At 55.3% G+C, this 26,278-nt stretch overlaps 3 protein-coding genes across 5 annotated transcripts; all 3 read left to right on the forward strand.

Moving 5' to 3' along the window:
- The first annotated feature begins 4,955 nt into the window (after positions 1-4,955).
- On the forward strand, positions 4,956-7,249 carry LOC101102223 (histone H1.0). Its single transcript, XM_004006980.4, has one exon. The coding sequence runs from the start codon at positions 5,275-5,277 to the stop codon at positions 5,857-5,859; it is 585 nt and encodes a 194-aa protein (XP_004007029.1). The 5' UTR covers positions 4,956-5,274; the 3' UTR covers positions 5,860-7,249.
- Positions 7,250-7,704: 455 nt separating this feature from the next.
- Positions 7,705-14,422, forward strand: GCAT (glycine C-acetyltransferase). 3 transcript variants are annotated; one of them, XM_027968091.3, is made up of 9 exons: positions 7,705-7,970; positions 9,367-9,564; positions 11,068-11,169; positions 11,641-11,787; positions 12,389-12,543; positions 12,680-12,762; positions 12,937-13,108; positions 13,703-13,824; positions 14,105-14,422. In XM_027968091.3, exons 1-9 carry the CDS (start codon positions 7,797-7,799, stop codon positions 14,254-14,256), a joined length of 1,305 nt encoding a protein of 434 aa, XP_027823892.1. In that variant the 5' UTR covers positions 7,705-7,796; the 3' UTR covers positions 14,257-14,422. The 3 variants fall into 3 exon arrangements, with proteins under 3 accessions (XP_027823892.1, XP_042103649.1, XP_004007030.2); XM_042247715.2 differs by having other exon boundaries at positions 9,385-9,564; XM_004006981.6 differs by having other exon boundaries at positions 9,434-9,564.
- Positions 14,423-19,112: 4,690 nt separating this feature from the next.
- On the forward strand, positions 19,113-20,996 carry GALR3 (galanin receptor 3). Its single transcript, XM_015093987.4, has 2 exons — positions 19,113-19,576; positions 20,181-20,996. The coding sequence occupies exons 1-2, from the start codon at positions 19,218-19,220 to the stop codon at positions 20,959-20,961; spliced, it is 1,140 nt and encodes a 379-aa protein (XP_014949473.2). The 5' UTR covers positions 19,113-19,217; the 3' UTR covers positions 20,962-20,996.
- The last annotated feature ends 5,282 nt before the right edge of the window (positions 20,997-26,278 follow it).

The following is a 26,278-nucleotide window of genomic DNA, read 5'->3' on the forward strand; positions in this document are numbered from 1 at the left end:
ACGGAGATGTGATCAGGGAGAGCAATAAACAGGGTTTCCAATGGACTGATGATGTTTCTTATGTTAACTTGAGCAAAAGAAACAGTTGTCTCCACATTGGTTTTAGAACTGAATATACGTTGCATACTCTCTTGCATGGGTGATGTATGTCATGATTGAAATTTTTTATTTTAAAATAACTGGGTTAATTAAGAAACAAAATTTTAAGCTTAAAATTCTATAGCAGCTTCTGACTGCACTCAAAGCAAAATCTATACCTGTTGCCGTGGCTTAAAGCCTCACGTGCTCCAGCTGGCACTTCAACCTGAGGACATCTCCCATCACACTCCCCATCCTGCCCCCCTCTAACCACATGGCCTCCCCTGCGGCTTGATCTGCAAAAGCCCACCTGTGACCTCCTTCTCAGGTCCTGGTTCTCAGCCTTATCTGCGCTTGACACAATCACAGTTTGCAATGATATCAGTGGCGTCTCCCCAGTGGCCTCTGAGCCCTGTATGACCGAACCAAGTTTGTTTTGTTCCCACCTGGCCAAAGTAGAGGGTCTTTAAATGGGAGAAAAGGAAGGTAGATCTCTCTCCCTGAACTCCAGACTCAGGTTCTTCTATTTATCGGCCTTCTCAGCATTTCTACTCACACATCTGGGAGGAATTTCAAACCTAACCCAGCCAGAACTCTGAAACCCCTCAGTCTTGCCTGCCTCACTTAATGACAACTCTATCTTTGCTTGCTCAAGCCAAAATCCACAGTGCCCTACTGGGACCTGACCGCTTTCCGTCCCCTCCACTGCTGCCCTATGGACCAAATTGCCATCATCCCTCACCTAGATTACTGCAACAGACTCCCTACCCGGCTTCTGTCCTTGCCGTCTGCGGCTTCTCCACACAGCTGCAACAGGTGACTGGTTGGCTACTGCCTGGGTCCCATCATGCTCTGCTCAAAAACTGTCCAGTGGCTCCCATCTCCCTCAGAGTAAAAGCCAAAGTCCCTACAATGGTATCCCGAGCTATGTGACCTGTGCCTCCTTTGTTCCCCAGATCTTGTTTTTTTTTTTTTTTTTAAACCCTCATCTCCCTTAGTGTCCTTCTTAATTCACCCGCCCTGTACATTCCTGCCACAGAGCCTTTGCACTGGGTATTCCCTCTGCTTGAAAGATTCTTCCTCCAAGAATAAAAATGGCTCCCTTTCTCATCTCCTTTGAATCTGCTCACGTGTGCACTTCTTAGTGAGTCCTTCTCTGACCACCCTATTTAAACTTGCAAACATTCTTCTCTCAGCACTCTTAGCTCCCCCTTACCCTGCCTTTTTTTTTTTTTTTTAAATTACCGCACTGGGTCTTTGTGGTGGCACATGGTCTTCTCACGTGGTGCGAGGGCTTCTCTTGTTGTGAAGCACCTGCTCCACTGGCTCTGGGCTCAGTAGTTGCTGCACCTGGGCTTTGCTGCCCCACAGCATGTGAGACCTTAGTACCCCAACCAGGGAGAGACTGAACTAGTTTCCCCCTGATTGGAAGGTGAATTGTTAACCACTGGACCACCTGGGGAGTCTCCCTGCTCTAATTTTTGTCTTTGCAATCAAGGCTCTCCGACATACCATACAACGGACTTCTTTGCTTACCTAGTTTCTCCACTAGAAAGTAGTTCCACAAGAGCAGAGGTCTCTTGTTCACAGCCCTATCCCAGGGCCTGGCACATATCAAATGAATACCTTAGTTTTCCAAAGACCAGAATGAGTTCACATCTGGAGCGGGAAAGCCACTGGCTTGAGAGTCTGTCACCCGTCACCCTCCTGGTTCACCCACCTTGGACAAATCATTTAGCCATCACAGACCTCCTCTCTGAAAAATGGAGATGTTAAGTATGGCTTGAATGTAGTCAGTAAATTTACGGGCACATTCACCCAGGCATGTTAGAAGACCCCCGCATTCTAGCTCGATTTACCCTTTTCCATACAGGATTGCATTTCAACCCCAGAGGTAGGTAGAGCCCCTTTATGATAAATGAAAACACCAAGGGCCTCTTTCGACAACCGAAAAACTGCAAGGAGGTCTGGGCCCCTCCCTACATGAATGGACAGGCGAGGTCTGACCCCCTCCCCATGCTTGGGGCGGCTCCGCAGTTCTGAGGCTCGGGAGGTCCCCGGCGGGACGCAGTGCGGGGCTGCCACCCGGGGACTACATTTCCCAGGAGGAACTGCCCGCAGCGCTGCGGCTCCCTGGTTTTTAAAGGGCTCGCGTTAAATGAGGCGGAGGGAGTTCCGCCTTCTGCCGGCCACTAAACGACTCGAAGCTTGGTACCCTGCCAGGGTAGGCGGGTGGGGCCGGGTCGCGGTCTAGAAGACCCCCCCAGACTCTGCAGGGTCTGCGAGGCGAGGTGAGCCCAAGCCAATCTGGAGGCACCCTGTTCTCTTCGTGCCCACCTCGGTCTGGGACTCTATGGCTAACTCCGGGGAAACCCCTGCCAACCCCCACCCCAGCGCCCCACCTTCTTATCCAGTTCTCCCTTACAAGGGGAGGGGCAGAGAATCTCGGGGCCTGCAGGGAGAAAGGATGTCCGCCGGCGGTAAAGCCCCCGAAACTCCGAGGTGACACCTCCCTCCATTTCTGGCTTCAGGACCGGGAGAGAATTTACCGGTTGCTGGGATGGGCGGGGATTCGAGATGTGAGAACTACAAAATGAAGTGCAGGCATGGGGGCGTGGGGAGCTGAGCCCCACCAAGCGCCTCCACGTCCATCCTTCCTAGTCCCGTGACCTTCACCGTAAAATGCGAGTGATGCAGGAGAGTGATCGCGTTACCTGCTTCCCTAGGCAGGAGGCGCGAAGGATCAAGAAGCAGCTGGAGAGGGCTGTGCAAATAAAATTATTTCATCATGGTGCCATTGAATTCATTCAGGCCTTATTTTTAGACACGCGGGGACCTGGGATAAGAGGATGACATGTCTATAGGATCCCTGAGTGAAACAGCATCTCGGACCTGTGGCTGTCACGTGGATGCCTATTTTCCCATCCAGATCTTAGTGGGAACCGGAAGAACTGTCTTTGACAATAACCAAAGCAAACCCATCAGAATGTTGTGTTTTCAAGCCAGGAGACTTCGGAGTAATTGACAATATTCAAATAAGAAAGTTGAGCTTTTGAACTAACCTGGCCCTTCCTGGTTTCTCTTCCTCATCTGTGCCACCAAGATAAGCCCCAGAGAAGGTATCCCATACCGATAGAGTCTCAAGACTCCCCCTCCCCGTTCCCAATCATCTGGATTAATCCAACCCTTGGTGTGTGTATGAAGGGGGGGGGGAACCCATTAATTTCCCTGTCCTCAGAGACTCCCAAGTCCAGTAGGAGCCTTTCCCCACATATACACACCTCCCAATTGCGACCAGTTTCCCCCTTCTTCCCCCATCTAAACCTTCCAACCCTTCCCCCTCTACAGCTGGTGTCTGCAAACAGCTCCTGGACCTTACTACCCAGATGCCTTCATCACTTTGACTAGCTATAAACCCCCACCACCAGGGTATTGTTTAAGCTAAGAGTGTCGGCTTTTTTGCTTGGAGAATAAAAGCGGGTTGTTGCGGGAGGCGGCTCAGAGAGGGAGCATTATAGAATCTCAACCTAGGACCCCTGCCAAGAGGGACCCTGCATGTGAATATAGGACGTCTATGGCAGATGAGGGGTCCCAGGAACGCTGAACTGAGCTTCTGACCACTAAAGGCCCTCTGAGCCTCCGAGGCTCCCCACAGACGGTGGTGCCCCTTGTTTTCCTTATCTGTACCTGCTAAGCAGCAAGGGAAAAGATACATACATTTTAACAAAGACATCGCATCTTCCCAGCAAAATGGAGGTGGTCCCGGCCAGGGCTCCCTGAACAACTCGCACTTTCTGAAGATCACTCAGGACTCAAACAATATGACCCTCTCCTCGACCTCCCCGCCAGAGCCCCGTTTTCCCAAACTCCCAAAGCTCTCAGGGCTTCTCCTCATCCCAGGGGTCCCCAAGACAGTCTTTGAATTAGAGCCTTCTGAGCAATGCCTTCATTGTGGACTTCCCCGCTCATTGTCTTCAGGGAGCTCTGGGAGGGGGACTAGACCCCCAGGCTGGGTCCTAGGAGTGGGGGCAGCAAGCTCTGTCTCTGACATCCCAAAACTCCTAGGCTGAGGAAGAACTATATATGAATTACCAGTTAGGATACATGGAGGATGGGGGGGGGGGGCGCTTTGAGGAGAGAAGGAGACCTGGGAGACCCCTCTTCATTCCCTCAGGGACCCATGCAGCATTCGGGGTTCGACCTCAGGAGAGATCCTTGATGCAGATGTCGGGGGCGCGCTGGGGGAGCGATCACAGAGGAGGGGGAAGGGACAAAGTTTGAAAGTGCCCTTCCAACTCTTCCAGGGAAAGTTTACTTAGGGATCCCATGGACTGAGAGATGGTAGAGGTGCGGGGGGCCCAGTGGCAGGATGACCCCCGAGAGGTGACCGGACCCCGGGGGAGCGACCCCTCCCCCCTGTCCCAGCTCGGCCCGGCTGGGAGTCGCCCGTCTCGGGGCCGCGTGTGTTAGTTGGGGCCGCTTTCGGGCTCCTCTGCTGGGCTGGGGGGTCCCGCCGCGGGCCGGGAGTGGGGTCTCCGGTAGCCCCAGGGGGGAGCTTTCCTACGGGGGTTTTCAAGCAGCGGGACTCCCAGGCCCCGCAGAGCCAGCCCCCCGCAAAGGGGAAATGTGCCGGCGCGCCAGCGGTCCTCAGCGCTGTTTGGGGCGCGTGGCGGGCGCGGGGGGCGGCGGCCGAGGCAGCTGGACGCCTGGCGGAGGAGCTCAGAGAGCCAGGCAGCGGCCCGGCGCGGCGGCGGGGAGCAGGAAGGCCCGGGCTGGGAGGAAAGGTCGGATTTGCTCGGCGGAAGAAACACAGATGGCGGCGGCGCGGCGCCATTCTGGGCCGGGAGCAGGCAGCCAGCAGCCCTGTCCTCACCGCGGTCCGCCCGCCGCCGCTAAATACCCGGATGCGCCGCCCGAGCGCCAGACGCGGAGCTGGGAAAAGGGAGGCAGAAGAGGAGGAGGCGGAGGCAGAGCCGGGCGCCGAGACCGACCGACAGACCGGCGGGGCTGGGCCACGCAGACACGGCCCAGTGAGCCCTCCCCGCGACCCGAGCCGGGCCCCCGAGAGCCGGCCTCTGGACTGGCCTGGGAGCCAGAGGCTCTAGAGCAGATCCCGAATCAGGCTTTCCTTGGCTTCCGACGAGGGCTGGCCCTTTGGAAGGTCCCTTCTTCAACAGCAGGACCAGGCAGGCCACCATGACCGAGAACTCCACGTCCACCCCTGCGGCCAAGCCCAAGCGGGCCAAGGCCTCCAAGAAGTCCACAGACCACCCCAAGTATTCAGACATGATCGTGGCTGCCATCCAAGCGGAGAAGAACCGCGCTGGTTCCTCGCGCCAGTCCATCCAGAAGTACATCAAGAGCCACTACAAGGTGGGTGAGAATGCGGACTCCCAGATCAAGTTGTCCATCAAGCGCTTGGTCACCACTGGAGTCCTCAAGCAGACCAAAGGGGTGGGTGCCTCGGGGTCTTTCCGCCTGGCCAAGAGCGACGAGCCCAAAAGGTCCGTGGCCTTCAAGAAGACGAAGAAGGAAGTCAAGAAGGTGGCCACGCCAAAGAAGGCAGCCAAGCCCAAGAAGGCTGCCTCCAAAACCCCAAGCAAGAAGCCCAAAGCCACCCCAGTCAAGAAGGCCAAGAAGAAGCCTGCTGCCACGCCCAAGAAAACCAAAAAACCTAAGACTGTCAAAGCCAAGCCAGTCAAGGCATCCAAGCCTAAGAAGACCAAACCAGTGAAGCCCAAAGCCAAGTCCAGTGCCAAGAGGACCGGCAAGAAGAAGTGACAATGAGGCTTTTCTTGTGGACACTCCTGCCTATTTTCTGTAAATACTTTCTCTCCTTCTCTCTTGGTCTCATCTGCCATCCTTTGCCCCTTTCCCTTCTGACTTTGTAAAGAGACAGAATTTGTATTCCTCAGAAATTAGGGAATAATTCATTTTTCCTTAACCAACCATGCAAGGACAGCAACAACAAATATCTCTGTAATGATGAGAATGTACTTATATTTTGTTTTATTTGTTACTAATCTGCTTGTGGGTTTGGGAATTTGGGTGGGTTTGTGTGTTTTCTTTAGTTGGGTGGTTGGTTCACTCTGAAGGTAAAAGTCGCGTGGCGGTGGGGGTGGGGGTGGGGGCGGGTTGGGGGAAGGAAGGTAGTTTGTTGGGGCTAGGTGACAAGGGAGCCCAGGAACTGTAAGATTTGTAGGAGTTTCTCAGAGACCATCAAGCTTTAAGTTGAGCACTCCTTGTGAGAGTTTCAGAACCTTGGTGGGGAGGAGAGAGGGATGGCAGCAGCTGGACGGCAAAGGAGGTAGATGGGGGTGGGGGGAAGCCCTCTCTTGGCTGTATGCCACCTTCCCGTGGTGAGAGTGGGACGTCAAACCCAGTTTCCTTCTCACTTCTGTTAGTCTGTCCCTGTAGCCTCTCTATTGTCCTAGGGAATGGGAGGGAGGGTTAAAGTGACAGCTGGTCCTAGAGACTGTAGCTTCTTTCAGTCAGCTAGAAACTAGCCACTGTGGGGGTTTCTGTGGATTCAGAAAGTCTCCTGTTAAATGGGAGTGGAAACTTTAGGGGAAGGGTGAGGAGTCAGTCAGCCAAGTGCCTCAGTGTGCCCCTGTTGAAACTTGAGTTTTTCCACACAATTGTATTGTTTCCTAGGAGGACATTTTTCCTTTCCCCCCTGATTTTTGGTTCTTGTATAAGAGGTGGCTTTGCTTGGCAGTCCAGTGGGGCTTCAGCCCTACCACCCACCACTTAAAAACCTCCAGACCTCTTTACTTTTTTTATATGTAGTAGTAGACGGGGGGAGGAGGGGAGGGCGGGGAGTGGAGTGGACAGTAAGACATACTGCAGTCGACTTTGAATTGCTAAGTAGTTTTACAGAGCTAGGTCTGGTGTGTGTGTGTGGGGTGTGTGTGTGTGTATATGTGGGTGTGTATGTATGTATGTATATATACATATCTAGGGGTAGTACTTAACGTTTCATACCCGGGAGCTGGGAGAAAAAAACCCTGTACAGTCTTTCCTTTTTTTTTTTTTAAATAGGCGCGCTTGCGGTCTCCCCACCCCCCTCGCCCCTTTTTATTTTAAAATAAGTGTTATTTGTGCCTGGAAGAATTTGCTGTCTTTGTAATTTTCAAACTTTAAAATAAAATTTTAAAAAAAAAGGAAAAAATCTGAGCGGTGTGTTTTTTTCCATACTTCTAAAAACTGAAGGAGAATGCGGAGCAATATGGTGGGCGAAACCTGGGGGCTTTTGCACCTAAGCGCTGGGGCGAGTTCCAAGAGCAAGACAGAACCCAGGAGACCTTAGGGCCGGAGCATATGGAACGTGCCTCAGCCTGCTTCTAGGCGCCCGCGTCCAGAGGGCGTCCCTACCTTCCGGGAGATGTGTGTAGGCACGGCATGGGAATGGGGTGGGGGTCTGGCGGGTCTGGCCCTGATGTGCTTTCCAATCCCCGTCGCTTCCTCTCCCCCAACACGGACAGCTCCAGTCTCAACTTACAAGTCATTCCACTTTCGTCCTCTGCTGATCCCGCCAGGTCCCGCCCTCCTATTCCTAGGTCCGCCTCCCCTGCCCTAGAGCAGAGCCCTTCTCGCTCCGATTGGCTGCCGGGGCCCAGCCCCCGCACGTGATCACGCCGCGGCCTCGGTGCGCAAGGACCTGAGCTTGCAGTCTAGCTACGGCGAGGTGGGCAAAATGTGGGCTGGCCGCGTCTTACATGCTACGCTGTCCCGGGCCCCCCGCGGCAGCCGGGCGCAGTCAGCGCTGGCTCAGCTGCGTGGCATTCTGGAGGAGGAACTGGAAAGCATCCGCGGAGCTGGCACCTGGAAGAGCGAGCGAGTCATCACGTCCTGTCAGGGGCCGCATATCCACGTGGAAGGCGCCCCGGGAGGTAACAACCCCCTCCTGGGAATCGCCAGACCTGGCCGGGTGTTCGGGGTGTCCTGAGGGTTTCGCTGAAGTGGAGGTCCTGGAGGCAGTGAGCGGGCCGGAGCACAGGCACACGTAGCCGCTGCTGGACCGCTTCCCATATGTCAGGCCGGCTTGCCTTTTCCCACAGTTAATTCTAACCTGATTAGATCCGTTCCTCCAGAAAGAAGGTAATTTGCCCTTTCAGCACCATTTTTATTTAGAGGCCAGGACTCGATCCGAGATCCAGCCTGTGAGAACGTAAGGAAGAAAGAGAGACAGCCAGTTGGCTCCCACCATACGGATTCAAGAAAGGGTGATGGGGAGGCAGCAGCAAGAAATCCCGCATAGGAGCTGCTGCTTTGTTCAGATTTCTGCTAATTGCTGCGCCTGCACTCCTGCAAATCTCAAAACATGGGCATGACTGGTCCCATTTACAAACGAAGAGACGCTGATGCTCATAGATTTGAAGTGTCTTGCCTATAAACCCCCAGCTAGCTGCAGGAAGAGCTAGGCTTTTAGTGTAGTTCTTCTGGTATATTGGAGCTGGAAGGTCATGTAACTGTCCATAGAGACCAACTTTCTGGCCAAAATCACTGTTTGAGCAAGGGGCTTGAGGGCTGCCCCACAAGTCGTACTGTGAACTGGCCCACCAGGCCGCCCTGGTTTCTGTCTTATCTGTGGTCACTGCTCATCTTGTCTGTGCCAGGACCCAGGGGGGTGCTGGTTACCAACAGGCCTCCAAACCTGTCTTCTGCCCAGGAAATAGGCCTGGAATATTTGGTGCTGTTGTGCTTATTTGTAAAACAGAGGTCTCTATCCTCCTCCAGGGAACCTTGGAGCAGATCAAACAGTGGGAAATTAGGAGACCCAGGTTCCCATCCTGTTTTGCCTCTCCCAAACTGAGTAAACCTTGCCCTCTTGGAGCCTTAGTTTCCTCCCTGGGTCAGCTGTGTCCACCTTGGGCTTTAAAATGCAAGGGTCAAGGTCTCAGAGAGGCCACCCTGCTGGGCATACAGTTCTGACCAGGCAGCAAAGTCAACTGTGTGGAGTTTGGAGACCATAGCAGGGCTCTGTGATGCCCTCTTCTTTTACCCAGAAAGAGCCAAGGGCCAGATTAGGGGTTACTGGTTGTCTTCAGAGGTAGGAGAAGCCAGAGAGGAAGGGCTGTGGGTCAATGTGATCCAAACCTTCTCATTCTCCAAAGTGCTGCTCTGGGAGTCCATTTCTGCCCCTCCCTCTCCTATAGCTGTTGAATTCGGTGCCTTCTAGGGGCTCCCCCCACCCCAACCTGGCCTCTGCCCCGGAACAGATCGTACTGTGTGGTTGTTGCCTCTTCAAGGGCGATTCCAGGTTCATTTCCTCTCTTGAGTCCCCAGGGTCTGGCACCTTTACAGGCCCTGATTGTCCTGAGCTCCTGTGTCCATCCCGTATACTCCATCTCAGGAATTATTAACTTCTGTGCCAACAACTACCTGGGCCTGAGCAGCCACCCGGAGGTCATCCAGGCAGGTCTGCAGACCCTAAAGGAGTTTGGAGCCGGCCTTAGCTCTGTCCGTTTCATCTGTGGCACCCAGGTACACCGAGGGTATGGCCCAGGCTGGGGCGGGGGAGGACGGGGTGGTCCCCAGTGTTGGGCACTGACCTCAGATGTCTGCTTCTGCAGTCAGAAGGGCTGGTTTAGGCAATTCAGCTCATCCCAGAACTCTGGGCCCATGCTTAGCCTAAGGGCTGTTCACTGGAAAAACTGGGTTCAAGCTTCTGTTTTGCTGTGAAGCCTTGGGCAAGAAATTTAACCTCTCAGAGCATCCATTTCCCCACCCACAGAACAGAGCTTCTTACCTGTTTCTCTTCAAGAAAGGAAGAATAGAAGGCAGGGATTGAGATAAAGGTTTCTGGAGCTATTCTGCCTGAGTTTGGTTTCTAGTACCACCATATATTGGTTCTGTTACCATGGGCAAGTGTCTTAACTGGTATGAGCATCAGTGCCTTCATTGGTAAAGTGGAAATAATAATAAGATTATCCCAAATTAAAGAGTTAATAGTGGGTTGGCAAAAAAGTGTGTTCAAGTTTTTCCATAACTTCTTATGGAAAACCCTGAATGAACTTTCTGGCCAACCCAATACATGTAAAAATGCTTAGAACAAGGCCTGGCACACAGCGGTGCTCAATAAATGTTGCTTAATAATTTTATTTTGTAAATGTTACAAAATGAACCCTTTATACATGAAACTTACAGTGCTGACTATGTATCATGTGCTATTTTAAGAACATTGCAAATTACTCCTTAATGCAGATAATAATCCCAAGTTCTAAGTGCTATTCTTGCCCCTGTTGTAGAGATGAGGACACTGAGGCCCCGAGAAGTTAATTGTCTTGCCCAGAGCACGCAGCCTGTTGTGGTGGAACTTGAACCCATATGGCCTCGCTCAAGAGTCAGTGCTTCTGAGTCCTTGTGATTATCATTACTTGTTCTCTCAGAAAGGTGAAGGGGAAATGAACGGAACTTTTGACTTCCAACCAGGGCAGGTTAGGCTGGACAGCTTCCAAATCTAACAATTGGAGGCCCAAATGAACCTAGCATACTTACATAATCCTCCTTTTTGCCATTAAACAACAGAAAAAGGCACTTAGGGATTTCTGTCATGATCCAGTGCTTAAGACTCTGTGCTTCCACTGCAGGGGGCGCAGATTTGATCTTTGATCCCTGGTCAGGGAACTAAGATCCTGCATGCTGTGTGGTGTGGCAAAAAAAAAAAAGAATGAAAGGAAAATAAAGAAAAAATAGAAGAAAAGGGTACTCAGTTTGATAGAGAAAATATCTTCCTCTGCCATTAGCATCATAATTCTACCATCAGACCCCCACTGTAAAATGAAAACCCAATGAGGAAGAGGGGCACCCAGTGGACCCCTAATGCTTCAGATTCCTGTGTTAGCTCCAGGTGAACCCTTGTGCCCAGAACAGAGGGGTGCAAAAAGAAGGGGGAGGATCTGTTTGTGGCCCTCTAAGCCTCTGTCCCCAGGACTTGTCCCATGTGGCCCCAAAGGCATTAATATGTATTTCGTTCCTTTACTTCAGAGCATCCACAAAGATCTAGAAGCAAAGATAGCCCGCTTCCACCAAAGGGAGGATGCCATCCTCTATCCCAGCTGTTTTGATGCCAACGCTGGCCTCTTTGAGGTATGCGACGCCATGGGTGGGAGTTGGTGAGGCCCACCAGGCTGAGCAGGGCTTGGGAGTGTGCAGTCCAGAGAACTTGGCAGGATGCCAGGGCCATGTAGAGAGGCTCCAGTGGCCATTTCTTTGGAGGTCAAGGTTGGGCTAGCAGGTCTCCAGGAGGACTCCTGGGGCTTACTAGGAGGCTAGCTTCCAGGGTGTTTGGGAGGTAACCTACATCAGCTGGAAGGCTGAGGGTGTTAGGGGCTGGGCATTCACCAAACATGTTCTCACCTGCTTTTGCTAGAGCAGGGCCCCTGATTCAGCCCAGTCCTGGAACGCCTGGGGATCAAGAGAGAGGCAGAGGGCTCCTTGCCTCCCTGCCCAGAAGAATGCCCTGGTTGGCAGTGAAATATTGATTCAGGGGGAGTCATGAGGGAAGGAGAACCCCATGGTGGTTGGGTGATGGCCCTACTTCTGATTGCCTTCCACCAGGCCCTGCTGACCTCCGAGGACGCAGTCCTGTCAGATGAGCTGAACCATGCCTCTATCATTGATGGCATCCGTCTGTGCAAGGCCCACAAATACCGCTACCGCCACCTGGATATGGCTGATCTGGAGGCCAAGCTGCAGGAGGCCCAGGTGCAGCAGGGCCTTACACTTCCAGGGCCAAGGACTGGTCTTAACCTCAGCCTCCCCCGCAAACTGCCCCCTACCCTGGTGAAGGGAAAGAGGCTTGCAGAAGCCGTCTCCTCACTCACAGGCAAATAGCCTGAAAGTTCGAAACAGCCAAGATCTGAACCCAGATCCTCAGACCCAACATGACTTAGCAACTAAACAACATCAACAATCTCAGACCCAAAACTTTATCCCATGGCACAAAGCTGTTTTGAATTCCAGGAAGCACCTTATGTGTGGCAGGCCCCTGCCCAGCATCAGAGTGGGATAAGCTTATGGACAGAACTGACCCCACCCCACCCAGCCCTCTGGAGAGGAGACTGGGAGCATTCTCACTGCCCAGTGGCTAAGCATGTCTCCAGACTGCCCTGGAAGAGATGGGGAAGGCCCAGAGAGGCCCAGAGGAGGGAGAGGATGTGCCAGCCTCAGCACGAGGGTACATGTGTGCTCCCCTCTGTTCTGGGCACTAGGCAGAGTGAGCCTTTAGAGCGCCAAGCAGCACAGAAAGGAAGTGACTTGGTCCAAATCGTGATACCAGCCACTGCCTTCCGTATCTTGCCTGCAGAAGCATCGGCTGCGCCTGGTGGCCACTGATGGGGCCTTTTCCATGGACGGTGACATTGCACCCCTGCAGAAGATCTGCCACCTTGCCTCTCAATACGGTGCCTTGGTCTTTGTGGACGAAAGCCACGCCACTGGCTTCCTGGGGCCCACAGGACGGTGGGAGCACATGGCCCCTGAGGCCTTGGGTTGGACTCGTCAGGGTGGGTGGGAAACCACCAGGCCAGCCCCCACGCCCAACCCATGAGCCTGGGTGCTCAGGTGGCCATGGTGGTAGTGGCAGCTTCCCTTGCAGGGGCACAGATGAGCTGCTGGGCGTGATGGACCAAGTCACCATCATCAACTCCACACTGGGGAAGGCCCTGGGCGGAGCATCAGGTGTCTGCAGGCTTGGGTCCCTGGGCTCCCTTTATCTGCACGCACAGCCCTGGAGGGGTCTTGGGGGAGGTGGGAAGGGGAGACCTGGGGCTGCAGGGGAGAAGACAGCATGGACGGTCCTCTCAGGAGGGCCATGGGGTAAGCTCTGGCTCCTTTTCTCACCCTTGTTCACAGGGGGCTACACGACCGGGCCTGGGGCCCTGGTGTCCCTGCTACGGCAACGTGCCCGGCCCTACCTCTTCTCCAACAGCCTGCCACCTGCTGCTGTTGGCTGTGCCTCCAAAGCCCTGGACCTGCTCATGGAGAGCAACGCCATCGTCCAGTCTATGGCAGCCAAGACCCTGCGGTGCGGTCCTGGGCAGGGTGGGGCCCGCTGGGGCGAGGGAGCTGGTGAGGGCCTGCTCTGTGTGGCTGCACAAGCCCATAACTCCCTGCCTTTGCGTCCTGCCTCTGCCCACCTCCGTGTCCCCAGTGGGTTGCACTGGGACTTGGCTCTCTTAACCAGGGGCTACCTGCTTGCCCCTGCCCTCTTCTCTCTATCTGTCTTTTCCTTCCATTTCTTGGTGCATTTTATGTATTTTTATTTTTTTTATTTTTTGGCCCTACTGCCTGTGGGATCTTAGTTCCCCAACCAAGGATCGAACCCACGCCCCCTGCATTGGAAGTATGGAGTATTAATCACTGGACTCCCAGGGAAGTCTCCCCGGTGCATTTCTTTGCAAATGATCCTGCATTCCCCCTTCTTGTACAGTCCTGTCTTTCTGCCTTCCTAATTAGTCTTCCTGTTCCTCTGCCTCTTTCCCCATCTGCCATCTCTGTCTTTGTTGGTTCCTCCTGCAGACTTGGCCACAAGCCTTGGGTCACATCCATGTCCATCAGGAGTGGGTGTGATTGCTCCACAGTCCCCCAACTCCCAGTGACACCCAGCTCATGCCCACAGATTCCGCAGTCAGATGGAGGCTGCTGGCTTCACCATCTCAGGAGCCAATCACCCCATCTGCCCTGTGATGCTGGGTGACGCTCGGCTGGCCTTAAACATAGCGGATGACATGCTTAAGAGAGGTAAGGAGACGGGGCTTGAGATGTGGCTGTGGGTCCTAAAAGAAAAGGAGGGAACCCTTAGACTGTGAATATCCCCTCTTCCCCCAGCCCTACTACCCTTCTTAGATCAGATGTCTGTCCAAGCTTGAAAACCCTCGGCTGTGAGGCAGTCCCAGTTTTGAGAGACCTTTGGCAGCTCCCTTGCCCTCTGTAGCCCCCAGAAAAGTAGGAGCTATCTGTCATGCCCCCAGAACCTGCCTGGCTCTGGTGAGCCCCAGCTTGACCCTCTCTACCCTCACAGGCATCTTTGTCATTGGGTTCAGCTACCCTGTGGTCCCCAAGGGCAAGGCCCGGATCCGAGTCCAGATCTCAGCAGTGCACAGCGAGGAGGACATTGACCACTGTGTGGAGGCCTTCGTGGAGGTGGGGCGACTGCACGGGGCACTGCCTTGAGTTCTGGGTAGTGACAACCAGAGCCGAGGTCCCCCTCCCAACACAGTGAAAAGGAGGGCCTTTGATCAGCCCAGGCCAGAGGCTCTGAGCTCTGTCAGTCTTGGCGCCAGGCTGGGATGAGGCCTGTGCTTGTGGGTGTGAGGTTAATGCAACAGTGTGGAAATCAGCTGTGACGTGTTAGTCTGCTTTATTCTCTCAGAGCAGCCCCAGTCCTGCAGCTGGTCAAAGGATCAGGCAGGAGATGGGGCTTTGAGGGCTTTGAGCTCTCAGAGTTAACCACCTCTCCCAAATTAAGAGGGGACCCAGGCAGGTGGGATGACAGAGGCCGGGGCCACCGTTTGGCTCAGTTGGATGCTTTCCTGATGTAGAGAGAAGCTGAGCACCAGCCCTACAGGCCCCTTCCCATGCCACCCGCCCCCCTATTCTGCAGCCTCCAGAGTCTAGCCCTGGTGAACCCCTCGTCCTCTGCTCCCCACCCCAAGGATGGCCTACAGCTGCCCAGATAAGAAGGGGCTGGACACCCAAGCCCATGTTTGGGAGAAGCAGAAGACTGTGCCCCAGATGAAAGAATGTCTGTCACTATTGGAGAGGCCCCGAGAGTCTGGAACCCTATATTCTATCCCCACTTTATCCCTGCCTTGTGGTGGCTCAGACGGTAAAGTGTCTGTCTACAATGCGGGGGACCTGGGTTCGATCCCTGGGTTGGGAAGATCCACTGGAGATGGAAATGGCAATCCACTCCAGTACTATTGCCTGGAAAATCCCATGGACAGAGGAGCCTGGTAGGCTACAGTCCATGGGGTCGCAAAGAGTCGGACACGACTGAGCGACGTTCCGTTCCGTTCTTGTGGCCTTAGGCAGCCCCTTCCCCCATGTGTGCCACGGTCTTCCCTGCTATACCAAGACTGGCTGTTACATTGGTATCTGGGGCCCTTCCATCTCCATATTCCCAGGGCTCACTGGCCTGGTCAGAGGAACCGCCACGGGGCACAGTGAGCTCGGGTTCTGGCTGCTACTTTCCAGCCCCCTCTAGACTTCAGGCCTTGGACAGGATGTTTTTGCAGCCCCACAGCAAGACCCCATTCTCCCTTGCCCCCCGACAACAGCTCACTGCTCCCCTGCTGGAGGTGACAGTCCCTTCCCACAGTCGCAGCCCTTCTCTGTCCGTAGCCCTCCCCCTCAGCCTTATGGGCTCCTGGTAGGGTAAAGGATGGGTCTGAGTCACCAGCCTCAGCATGGTGTGGCCTTGGGAGCTGATAGTCTGCTGGCGAGGGGGCAGGGAGGATGAAAAGGCCCTTTTTCATGAAAGGTGGGGACCATGGCTCTGGTGCCCCACACCCCCAGCCCTCCCTTCAGCCTGGATGTCTAGAGAGGGACAGCCTGGTGAGCTCTGGCCCCAGCCAGCAGGGTCTTAACGCTGGGATTCTGAGAATCCTAGCCTGTGATCCTGGGCAGCTTGAAGCTAGGGGTCCAGGAGTTTGGGGTACTGGAGGATACAGCCTCAGGGAAGGGGGCTGCTGTGGCCACGTCAGGGGCACACACACGGGGTAGGGCATCTAGCACCAGGTGTACTTCAGCAGCAAGTACCCACCGCCTGGTGCCCAGCCCCTGGCCAGGTCAGCAGCTTGATGTGTGTGGTCTGCTCAGGCTGGCAGGTCATGGCATGGCCATGAGCAGCCACAGGATGACGGGTCACAGTCAGTGATGCCAAGACAAGACAGCCGTAGGTGAGGTCCACCCACCAGTGGCACAGAGTGCATGCTTCTTCCTCCTACAGTTTCCCAGCACCACCAGCTGCTGACATTGTGTGCCTGGGGACAGCCCAGCACCGTGACACTGTGGGCCAGCTCGTCGCAGTAGGGCGCCAAGTTTTCAGCCAGCTCATGGCTCAGCATGTGACCTGTACTGGCGCAGGTCTTCTGCAACTGTCCCGAGGGGTCAGAGGACATGCCAGCAGGCACGGGGCACCTCTCGCACATATGCTTGGGCTCAGCACATACCCTGGGTCATTGCCAGAGGCCAAGACAGGCTATGGGGCTGAGGGCCAGCTACAAAGTCGCAGTTCCATGTCTTGCAGGCCCCAGATCTCCAGGGACTGCTCTCAGGGTGCACCATCTGCCCTCTGCATTGGTTCAGGGCCACAGCCGCCAGAAGCAGCAGTTGGAACAAGGGGAGGTGTGGGTGCCCGGGGCCTGCTGGGGCTCAGGCCGTGGCGAGGTGCCTGTCCTGCCTGCCTCATAGGTGGTCCCCCTCTGGTTGCCACCATCTTCCTCTCCTCTGCTGTCATATCACAGCTCAGCACTGCTGCTCCTGGGAGCTCTTTGCCCTAAAACTGCTCCAACCCATCCAGAGCCCAGACTGGGCATAGCTGGCTTGGGGTTCCCAAAGGGAGGGAGGGCAGTGTGTCAGGGACTTTCAGGGGTCAGGCCTGCCACATTTGTGAAGCCAGGCTTCTGGGCATCTCACAGTGCATTCCTTCCATACAAGACGGTTGTGGACCCCCAGGTTCTCAAATCCCACCACTCTAAGTCTAGATCCTACAGTTCTGCTCTTCAGAGATCACAAGATTCTACAATTCTGACTCCTTAATGCAGTTTTGATAGTTCTGAATTCGGCTTTGCAGAATCTAGGGATGATCCCTAATATCTTCAATTCAATGAGTTTCTGCTTCTAAAAGTTCGGGGATATTCCACATCTGGGATGGGTGGCATCAGGCTTTAGAGGAGCCTGAGCACTGGTGAGCATCCCAGGGCCTCGGGAAGCCAGTTCTGAAGAGTCTCTTCCCAGCTCCTCAGACTTTGGTTGCAAGTCCTGGCTTCGTCAGCATCCTCTCAGACTGTTTTCTTTCCCGTTGCACAGATTTCTTGACATTCACCCCACCCTCCCAGCTTCTAGAAAGACCACACAACCCCTACCACCTCTCCTCCCCATTCACTGCAGACTGCCTTCTGCCCCCACTACACTTGTCTAGTACCAACAACCGCCTTGTTGTTAAATCCAATGCATCTTGTTCCACTGGCCTCTAACCCTCTGGAAGATGTGGCCATGTGGTCCTTCCAAGAGGAGGTCCAGACCAGAACCCCATGACTGAATCACCCGTCATTCACCAAGACTGGTAACCTGTTTGCCTGGAGGAGAGGCTCTTAATGGGTCTCTCATTAAATCACTCCCCCTTCTAGCCATTCTTTTAACCCCAGGCCATAATAAGCTAATTACAAAATAAATGAGCAGGTCACATCTCTGCCCTAGAATCTTCTGTAGTTTCCCACTGCCCTAAGACTAAAAGTCAGACTCCAGACATGCACATAGACCCTCCAGGCTTCAAGCAGGCTGAAGCCCTGGAATCAGCTTAGGGAACCTGATGGGTCTTGAAATTCTCAGGCCAGGAGGAATCCTAGTCTGCAGAAAAAAGAGACTTTTTAATCTGGTTTCCTAGTGCTGGACACTCCATTCAAGACTAGAAGTCCTGGGACTTCCTCGACCGTTCAGTGGTCAAGACTCTGCACTTCCAATGCAGACGGCTCTGGTTTGATCCCTGATTGGGGAACTAAGATCCCACAGGCCATGTGGCAAAAAAAAAAAAAAAAGACTAGAAGTCCTTTCTGAACTTGGGTTGGAGCCCTTCTTGGAGCAGGGAGCAGAGAGGATGTGGAGTGGAGTGAGCAGGCAGGACCATAGGAGGTGAGAGGGCCAGGAATGGACTGGGCCTTGGGCACAGAGGGGTTAACCACAAAGCGAGAATCTCAGAGAGCGAGATCAATGGGTTACTCGCTGCAGAAAGGCAGAAGCAACGCAGAGAGGCGGAGGAGAGGAGAGCCAGGCAGAAGAGCATGCCACCCGGGGAAAATCAGGGGCTGAGGAGGCGGCGGCTACTTCTTTGGAGGGAGAGGAGAGGCCTTAAAGGAGAAGAGGGAGCAGTGGGAGGCAGAGCTGTACCTGCAGGTAGGCACCAAGAGGCAGCCACTGAGCCAGGAGGCAGCTTCAGCCTGGTCAGTTCACCCAGGGAGAGCAGGAGCCCAGTGCCCAGGGTTGAGGTCTGTGTCGCCCATCTGGGCTTGCCGGTGGGGAGGGGAGCGGGGGGAGGGGGTGTTCCTGCATGCTGGGATGGGGGGGTCTCAAAGATACCACCTTTCTTTCCTCCTCCCTGCTTGGCCCCCTTACCCTTCATTCATCCAGCCACCCCAGAGGTCCAAGCACGCACAGAGACCCACAGGTAGCAGCCGATGTGGGCCACGGGGTGTGACGGGTCAGGTGATCACGGCTTACATAGATGTAACACACACGCACTCACACATGCAGGTTGTCAGGGGCACCGCCTATAACAGCTCTCAGATGAGTGCTCCAGCCTGGGAGTCAGTACCAGGGTGGCAACAACCTCAGATCTACCACTCAGAGTGTGATATTAGCTTCCCAAGTCCCCTCTCTGAGCCTCAGTTTTCTCATCTGCGAAGGAGGCAGAGACCTATATGGTGCTCCCAGCTGTGCCATGTGGTGCTCTCACTAAGCTGGACTATCCAGTGACTCAGGGGTGTCACCCATGTTTGGTTGAATTTGACTAATATCCAAAAGTCTTCCCTGTATTTCAGATCCCCATTGAAAAGTGAGGAAAATACACCAGATCCTGAGGTTGGAACTGCCCCTCCCCGCACTCACTTTGCTTGTGTCTTTACCTGCATCATTGGTTGAAGGTGTCTATCAACTACCTAATCAGTCCTTCAGGCCTTGGGATGTTTCCTAGGAAACTGAGAAACCCACCTTAGACACCAATGAGATTGCCAGGAGCTTGCACAGTGGGTCTCAGGGATAACTTTTGTCTCTGTCTGCCCAGCACCCCTATCCCCCACAAGCTTCCACCCCAGGAGACTTGGCCAGGCCTATGGTGGGGGAACTAGACCCCTGAATTGAGTGACCAGAGCTGAGGACTCCAGCTTTTCTTCCTTAGGTGCCCATCTGTTGGGAAGATGGCTGATATCCAGAACATTTCGCTAGACAGCCCGGGGAGTATGGGGGCTGTGGCAGTGCCCGTGGTCTTTGCCCTCATCTTCCTGCTGGGCACTGTGGGCAACGGGCTGGTGCTGGCAGTGCTGCTGCAGCCTGGCCCGAGTGCCTGGCAGGAGCCGGGCAGCACGACGGATCTATTCATCCTCAACCTGGCGGCAGCTGACCTCTGCTTCATCCTGTGCTGCGTGCCTTTCCAGGCCGCCATCTACACGCTGGACGACTGGCTCTTCGGGGCCCTGGTTTGTAAGGCTGTGCACCTGCTCATCTACCTCACCATGTACGCCAGCAGCTTCACCCTGGCGGCTGTCTCAGTGGACAGGTGCGCTGGGCTGGGAACGCGGCCCGGTCTGGAGGAGGGGAAGGAGGGAATGGGGGACCAAAAAGGGAGGGGGAGGGAGAAAAAGAACAGCTGTCTGGCCCCCACCACCCAGTCTCGGGGCACCTGCAGGGCATACTTGAGGGGGTCATCCTGCCCTCACCCCATCTTCACTGGGCGAATCCAGAGAACATCTTTGTGTTCCAAGTGTCAGCTCAGGGCCTGGCACTTAGTCCGTGCTCTGAAAGCGTGAAATGAATGGCAAAAGGAACACACGAATGAAATTCATCAGCTATTTTATTACCGCCCACATCTGGCCCGAGTTGTGGTCAGACCGGCTCTCAGGGGTTGAAACTTGGGGTCAAGCCCAGGCTCACTCTCTAGTTGACTCGTTGATGACCTTGGGCCGGTTGGTCACTTCTCGCTCAGCTCCGACCGAGCCTCGCTAGGTGCCGGGCGCTACTCCAAGCGCTTTGCACGCTAACTCCCTTCATCCCCACAACCTTGCGAGCGAGGCCCGGCGCGCGGTCACCGCGGTGGCGGTTCAGACCCGGGCGATATCCAGGCCACCCGCCCGCCGCGGGTCTGACTCCGCGCCCGCCCGCAGGTACCTGGCCGTGCGGCACCCGCTGCGCTCGCGGGCCCTGCGCACGCCGCGCAACGCCCGCGCCGCCGTGGGCCTGGTCTGGCTGCTGGCGGCGCTCTTCTCGGCGCCCTACCTCAGCTACTACGGCACAGTGCGCTACGGCGCGCTTGAGCTCTGCGTGCCCGCCTGGGAGGACGCGCGCCGCCGCGCCCTCGACGTGGCCACCTTCGCCGCCGGCTACCTGCTGCCCGTGGCCGTGGTGAGCCTGGCCTACGGGCGCACGCTGCGCTTCCTGTGGGCCGCCGTGGGCCCCGCGGGCGCGGCGGCGGCCGAGGCCCGGCGCAGAGCCACGGGCCGCGCGGGGCGCGTCATGCTGGCGGTGGCGGCGCTCTACGCCCTCTGCTGGGGCCCGCACCACGCGCTCATCCTCTGCTTCTGGTACGGCCGCTTCGCCTTCAGCCCGGCCACCTACGCCTGCCGCCTGGCCTCGCACTGCCTCGCCTACGCCAACTCCTGCCTCAACCCGCTCGTCTACGCGCTCGCCTCCCGCCACTTCCGCGCGCGCCTCCGCCGCCTGTGGCCCTGCGGCAGCCGCCGCCCCCGCGCCCGCTGCCCTGCGGGTGGTGCCCGCCGCGCCCTCCGTCGCGTCCGCCCGGGGTCCCCGGACCCCGACGGCTGCTCCGGGAACGCCCGGCCTCGCGGGAGGCTGCCGGCGGGCGGCGACTGGGGCGGGGAGCGAGGGCCGGAGCCCGCAGGTGGTGGAGAGGCGTGCAGGGCCCTACCTGTCAAAGGACCAGAATAAACTTTGTGTGCCTCCGCTCTGCCGACTATCCGTCTGTCTCTCCTTCCTCTTCCTCCAGGGCCGGACAGTACTAGAGGATGGGGCCAAAGCCAGGAGCCCTCTGAGGAGCAGTGGATACTCAGTCCGCGGAGTGGACACCCGTGGACGGTGAAAATGATTCCAGGCAGCCAAGCGCAGGCCCCCAGGCCAGGAATCCCCCAGACTGTGTCCATAGCAAATCTGGCAGGAAGGAGGGTAATCCCTCTGCCCATTCTGCCAACTCTGTTAGCATCTTGGAAGCCCTGCTTCCTCTACCAAGCTCCTTCTCCCTTCGAAGCGCTGTCCTGAGTAACTTAATAGCGTAGTGGTAGTCTTGGTCGCTCAGTCGTGTCCGTTCTTTGCGACCCCAAGGACTGTAGTCCGTCAGGCCTCTCTGCCTTTGGGATTTCCCAGACAAGAATACTGGAGTGGATTGCCCTTCCCTTCTCCAGGGGATCTTCCCAACCCAGGGATGGAAGCTGGGTCTCCTGCATTGCAGGCAATTTCTTTACCATCTGAGCCACCAGGGAAGTCAGAGTAACTTAATACTAACAGATACAAAATAAATATAGCAAATATTAAGCACTTCATATGTATCCCATGGGGCTTCCCTGATGGCTCAGCTGGTAAAGAATCCTGCAATGTGGAAGACCTGGGTTCGTTTCCTTGGCTGGGAAGATTCCCTGGAGAGGGGAACAGCTACTGTGGTATTACATTCTTCAATCGAATTACAGTTTTGCAAGGTAGATATCATTTGTTCCTCTTTAAAAATGTAGACATCAGGAATCAGAGGGGTTTAGCGATTTGCCACACAACTAGTGTTTGGGAGAGTCTGGATTCAAACCTACTTCTGTTTACCTTTTTCTGCTTAGAAGAACCGACTTCTCCACCTCTGGGACCTCTGTTCTCAGATCCCATGGTTTCCAGTGTTTTTCTTGGTTCTTCCTGATTCTGCATCAGCTCTCTTCCCCAAACCTATAGCTCCCCATACTCATCTGGCTGCCCTGGAAACCGCAGAGGGCACCCAGCCCCTGCTATAGCAGAATTCTGTTTAGATATTCAGGACAGCAGGTCCTGATGGGCATGCCTCAGGCATCAAGTCCTAGGTCCATTGCCTGACCCCAACCTCTTGCATTATTCCTCAGCCATTTAAGGCTCCTGGCTCAGGGGAGACATTGAGCTGCACTCAGACCCCAGCTGGCCTTCCAGCAGCCCTGATTACCCCGTGGCCCCCTCCCTACCTGGCCCTACACACAGCAGGCATAGTCTGTGGCTGTGGAAACCTCCTAATTAACCAATAGATCAGTCTCAATGGTTGTGGAGCTGCCCACTTCCTCCTTCACTGTAAGCCAATATTGTTTATTAGCTTCTGGCTGAGACCTTCCGATTCTCTGTTTCCCCGGCACACATACCCCAGCTGCTGGGCACCCTGGAAAGGCCCTCCTTGACACTGGGCAGCTGCTGAGACCTCCTCACTGCCTGCCACCTGCCACAGACCCAGAGATCAGAGTGGCAGTCAGCCTTCTCAGGCGGAGGCTGAGAGCCAGCTGGGGAGCCAGTGCTGCCAGGGCCCAGCACCAGGGCTGACACCTGGTCCCAGGCTCTTTCTCCCTGGTCTCTGCCAAGATGTCCCCAACTGACGCAGGCTGCAGCAGTGGGAAAGTTTCCTGGAGGGCAGGGGCTGTGATGCTGCCACTTCTGCAGCCCCCAGGGTGGCCTCTGTCTCCCACAGCCATCACTCACACTTCCCCTGCCTCATCCGTGCCTCGCACCAACAGGCAAGGGATATAACCTCCATTTGCAGAAGTGAAAACTGAGGCTCGAGATGAGGTACTTGATCATAGCCAAATGGCAAAATTGAGGAAGAGCCAGGATCCTAACTGGGCGAGAGGAGTGGCTCTCTGGGCAGCCCAGGAAGTGTTGGAAAAATATCTAAGAGCATCTGACAAGGTTGCTACACACGACAATGGTGAGAGCCTGCAAAGTCAGAGTGCAGAATAAAATCTCTCAGGGTGGCCTCTGCCATGCTCGGTCCAGCCACCCAGGTGGGCTGGTGCTCCTCCACAGTCACCTCTGTGGGCACGGACAGGTGACCGACTGCAAAGAGAATGGGCAGGAGACAAGCGCCCAGCCAGGGAGTGACAGAGCCAGGCCTGGGGGAGGGGTCCGTCAGCAGAAGCCCTGCATAGTGGCCTGGCAGAGGGGCCCTGGCTGGACCCCGAGGCCACCTGCTTCTGACTCCTGCTTCTGAGTGGGTCTCCCTGGCCCATGGAGCTAGATAAAGAAGCCCAGACACCCCGACTAATGGAGGGCCATACAGCCTGGCCCAGAGTAGGCGCATGGCTGACATATGATACATGAGGACAGAGGTGCCAGGGAAGGCAAAGCGTGACCCTTTCTTCCTTCTTTATCCCTCAAACATTTGAGTGCTTGCCTTAATCTAGCCCTCGAGCGGAAGTCAGAGATGACGTGAATCTGGCCTGGCCCCTGCCTTGCGGGAGTGCTTAGTCTAGCTGGAGAACCAAAAACCAAAAGAAGAAAGGATAGCACTGCGTCATGGGGCCATGACAGAAGAGCTCACAGGGCCCAGAGGAGGAAAGGCCTCCCTTCCTTGGCCAGTCCAAGCAGGATACCCAGAGGAGATGACATTTAATAGGCATTTTTCCTGGGAAAAGGTGGGACGGGCTTGCCAGGCAGAGCAAAGGCCAGGGCAGGTACAGGTGGGAGCAGTACGTGGATTTGTGTAGCTGAAGCAGGGTTGGATAGGGTAGGGTAGGGTCTGGGGAGGCAGGGAGGGTGGGTGCAGTGAGGTCATGTGTGCCTCCTAGGTCAGCTGGGGGGGCAGGAACTCCATCCTCTCAGGCAGGCAGTGATGCCCCTGAGGTTTTCAGGAAGGGAGGGGCCCACAGTTGCTGTGTAGAGGCTGGGTTGGAGGTGCCAGGCCGGCAGCAAGGATCCAACCCAGAGGCTGCTCTGTGAGCCCTGGGCCAGGAAAGCTACCACCAAGGGCCTGGCCTGGAGCTGGGAGATTATTTTTGCCATGGATTTGGCAGGAAGATTGATGGCCTAATGCTGGGCTTAGGCTCAGCCCCTGAGGCTCCTGGGTCTGCTTCAGGAGGCTAATGAAATGTGTGGAAGAGCAGATAATTGTAGTACTTTGGTGGAGAGAGTTGAGTCCTGGAGGACCACAGGCAGGCAATCGGGCTGTCCAGAGGCTGAATGAGCCCCAGCCACTGCCCCTAGGGCCCAGGAGAATCCGCCTGACCTGAGCCTCCTACGAGGTCTTGGGCCAGCCTGGGGGTCAGGAGGGAGCTCCTCTTATTTGAAAGGAGATTTGAATTATGTAACCTTCTCACCCTCCCGTTTGTACCAACCTCTTAGGGATGATCCTGCAGCATTCAAGTCTGAACACCTACTCAGCACAGAGTTCTCCTGCAGGAAAGCAAGACAGAAGCATGGGGGACTGTGGGAGCCCAGAGGAGGGTCCTACTCAGCTTGGAGAGGCAGAGAAGATTTCCGGGAGGAGCTGATGCCCAAGCCAAGCCCTGAAGAGCAAGTCAGGGCAGATGTGGAAGGGAGAGACAGGAGGACATGTGCACAGATCACCTGGAGTCCTCCACCTGGACTCAGGCACGGCACGACGAGCCCAGGGCCTGGGACAGGGTACAAGGGAGCCCCAGCAGGAGGTGAGGTGGAAGAGGTTGGGGGAGGCAGCTGCAAAGGATTCTCTAAATCCTATCTGTAACCAAGACTATACTTTGTCTCAAGGGCAAGGGGAGCCATGGAAAGATTTTGAACAAAAGAGTGACCGGATCAGATATACTCTAGAGGGAACTCTTTCTGGCTGCAAGGCAGACTATACCTGGGGAGGGAGAGCAGAATGAGGCTGAGGGTAGGCAGACTAGTTAAGAGGCTGGTGTGAGAACCCAGAGAGATGAAGGTGTCCAAGACATGGCAGTGGGTAGAGAGACATGGACAGATGGGACAACCACATACGAGGTACAATTGTTCGGGCTAAATAGTGATTAAATGTTATGGGGTGGGGGAGAGCGATGTCCCAGATAACTCCCAGTCTTCTGGCTTAGGCTACTGGGGGTGGCAGTGGGGGGATGTTGAGCTTGGTGGGAACCCATTGAGACGAGGGGCCTGGGGGACATGGTGAGGGTGTCCGTGGGGCAGTGGTGAAATGGGCACCTGCTGTATTTCAGACCTTGTACTTGGCCCTGGAAGGTGTGTCTCATCTGCTTTAGAGTTTGAATTTGGAGAACCTGAGGCAAAGAGAGATTAAGTCACTGGCCCAAGATCACAGAGGTAGTCCCAGACAGAGCTGGGGTCTAATTCAAGTTGGTGATTTCAGTTTCATGGTTTTAAAGGAAGAGAAGAGGCAGATAGTTTTGTTTTTGTTTTTTTAAGGGGAGGGAGGAATTCGGATGTGCAATGGTGACCCCCACTGCCAGCCCACCCCGGGTAGCAAATGTAGCCAAGGTGAAACTCAGCCTCCGGGAGGGTGGGTGAGGTGAGGACCTTGGCACACTGTGTTAACCAGTCTCTCTCCCTGCCTCTGGCTGACAGGAACAGCACCATCTATCAACTTCAATGTGTGTACCTGGGGACATAAATACCAATTAACCACCCTGAGTTTCCCTATGAATGAACATTAGTCCTCAGCCTGGATGCAGGGCTCATTTGCAAGTTGCTGGCTGGATCCAAGATGTCATGAGGCCAGAAGGACTGGCTGTGGGGGTGGAATTGTTTCTGGCTTAAGAGGACAAGACTGATTTATTGAGGAATCTGCTGGGTGCCACCTTGCTTTAGCAGATTGGGCTCTGTGTAGGGGTGAGACTGAAGCAGGAGGAAGGGTTGTGAGGAAGGGTTGAGGGGGAAAGGGGTGCCAGCTGGGAGTTCCTGGGGGTGCTCTGGATGGCTGTGGTTCTGGGGAGGGTGCTGGACTGGGCATCTGGTGGGCCTGCCAGGTCAACTCAGAGAGGTGGCACAGTGCAGGGGTCAAGGCACGGACGGTGAGCCACATCACCGGGTTTGAATCCTGGCTCCTGCACTTTGCAGCTGACCTCTTGGGACTGTGGAACTGAGCTGCCTGAGCCAGGCTGCGAGGTAGGCACACCGCCACAGGCTGCTTCCTGGCTGCTGCTACCTACACGAGAGGTTCCCAGGGCTCTCTCAGAAAGATCCTTGCCTCCATCAGAACCCTAAAAACCCTCACAATCTGAGACTTCCCTGGCTGTCCAGAGGTTAGGATTCCGAGTTTCCACTGCAGGGGCCAAGGTTCAATCCCTGGTTG

The sequence above is a fragment of the Ovis aries genome, chromosome 3, assembly GCF_016772045.2.
Source record: "Ovis aries strain OAR_USU_Benz2616 breed Rambouillet chromosome 3, ARS-UI_Ramb_v3.0, whole genome shotgun sequence".
NCBI lineage: Eukaryota > Metazoa > Chordata > Mammalia > Artiodactyla > Bovidae > Ovis > Ovis aries.

Bases quoted from the DNA above. Each gene is read 5' to 3' on its own strand.
- LOC101102223 (XM_004006980.4), top strand. From the start codon at position 5,275: ATGACCGAGAACTCCACGTCCACCCCTGCGGCCAAGCCCAAGCGGGCC.
- GCAT (XM_027968091.3), top strand. From the start codon at position 7,797: ATGCTACGCTGTCCCGGGCCCCCCGCGGCAGCCGGGCGCAGTCAGCGC. The intron at 7,971-9,366 runs GTAACAACCCCC...TTGAGTCCCCAG, and splicing joins CGTGGAAGGCGCCCCGGGAG to GGTCTGGCACCTTTACAGGC. The intron at 12,763-12,936 runs GTGTCTGCAGGC...CCTTGTTCACAG, and splicing joins GGCCCTGGGCGGAGCATCAG to GGGGCTACACGACCGGGCCT.
- GALR3 (XM_015093987.4), top strand. From the start codon at position 19,218: ATGGCTGATATCCAGAACATTTCGCTAGACAGCCCGGGGAGTATGGGG. The intron at 19,577-20,180 runs GTGCGCTGGGCT...GCCCGCCCGCAG, and splicing joins GCGGCTGTCTCAGTGGACAG to GTACCTGGCCGTGCGGCACC.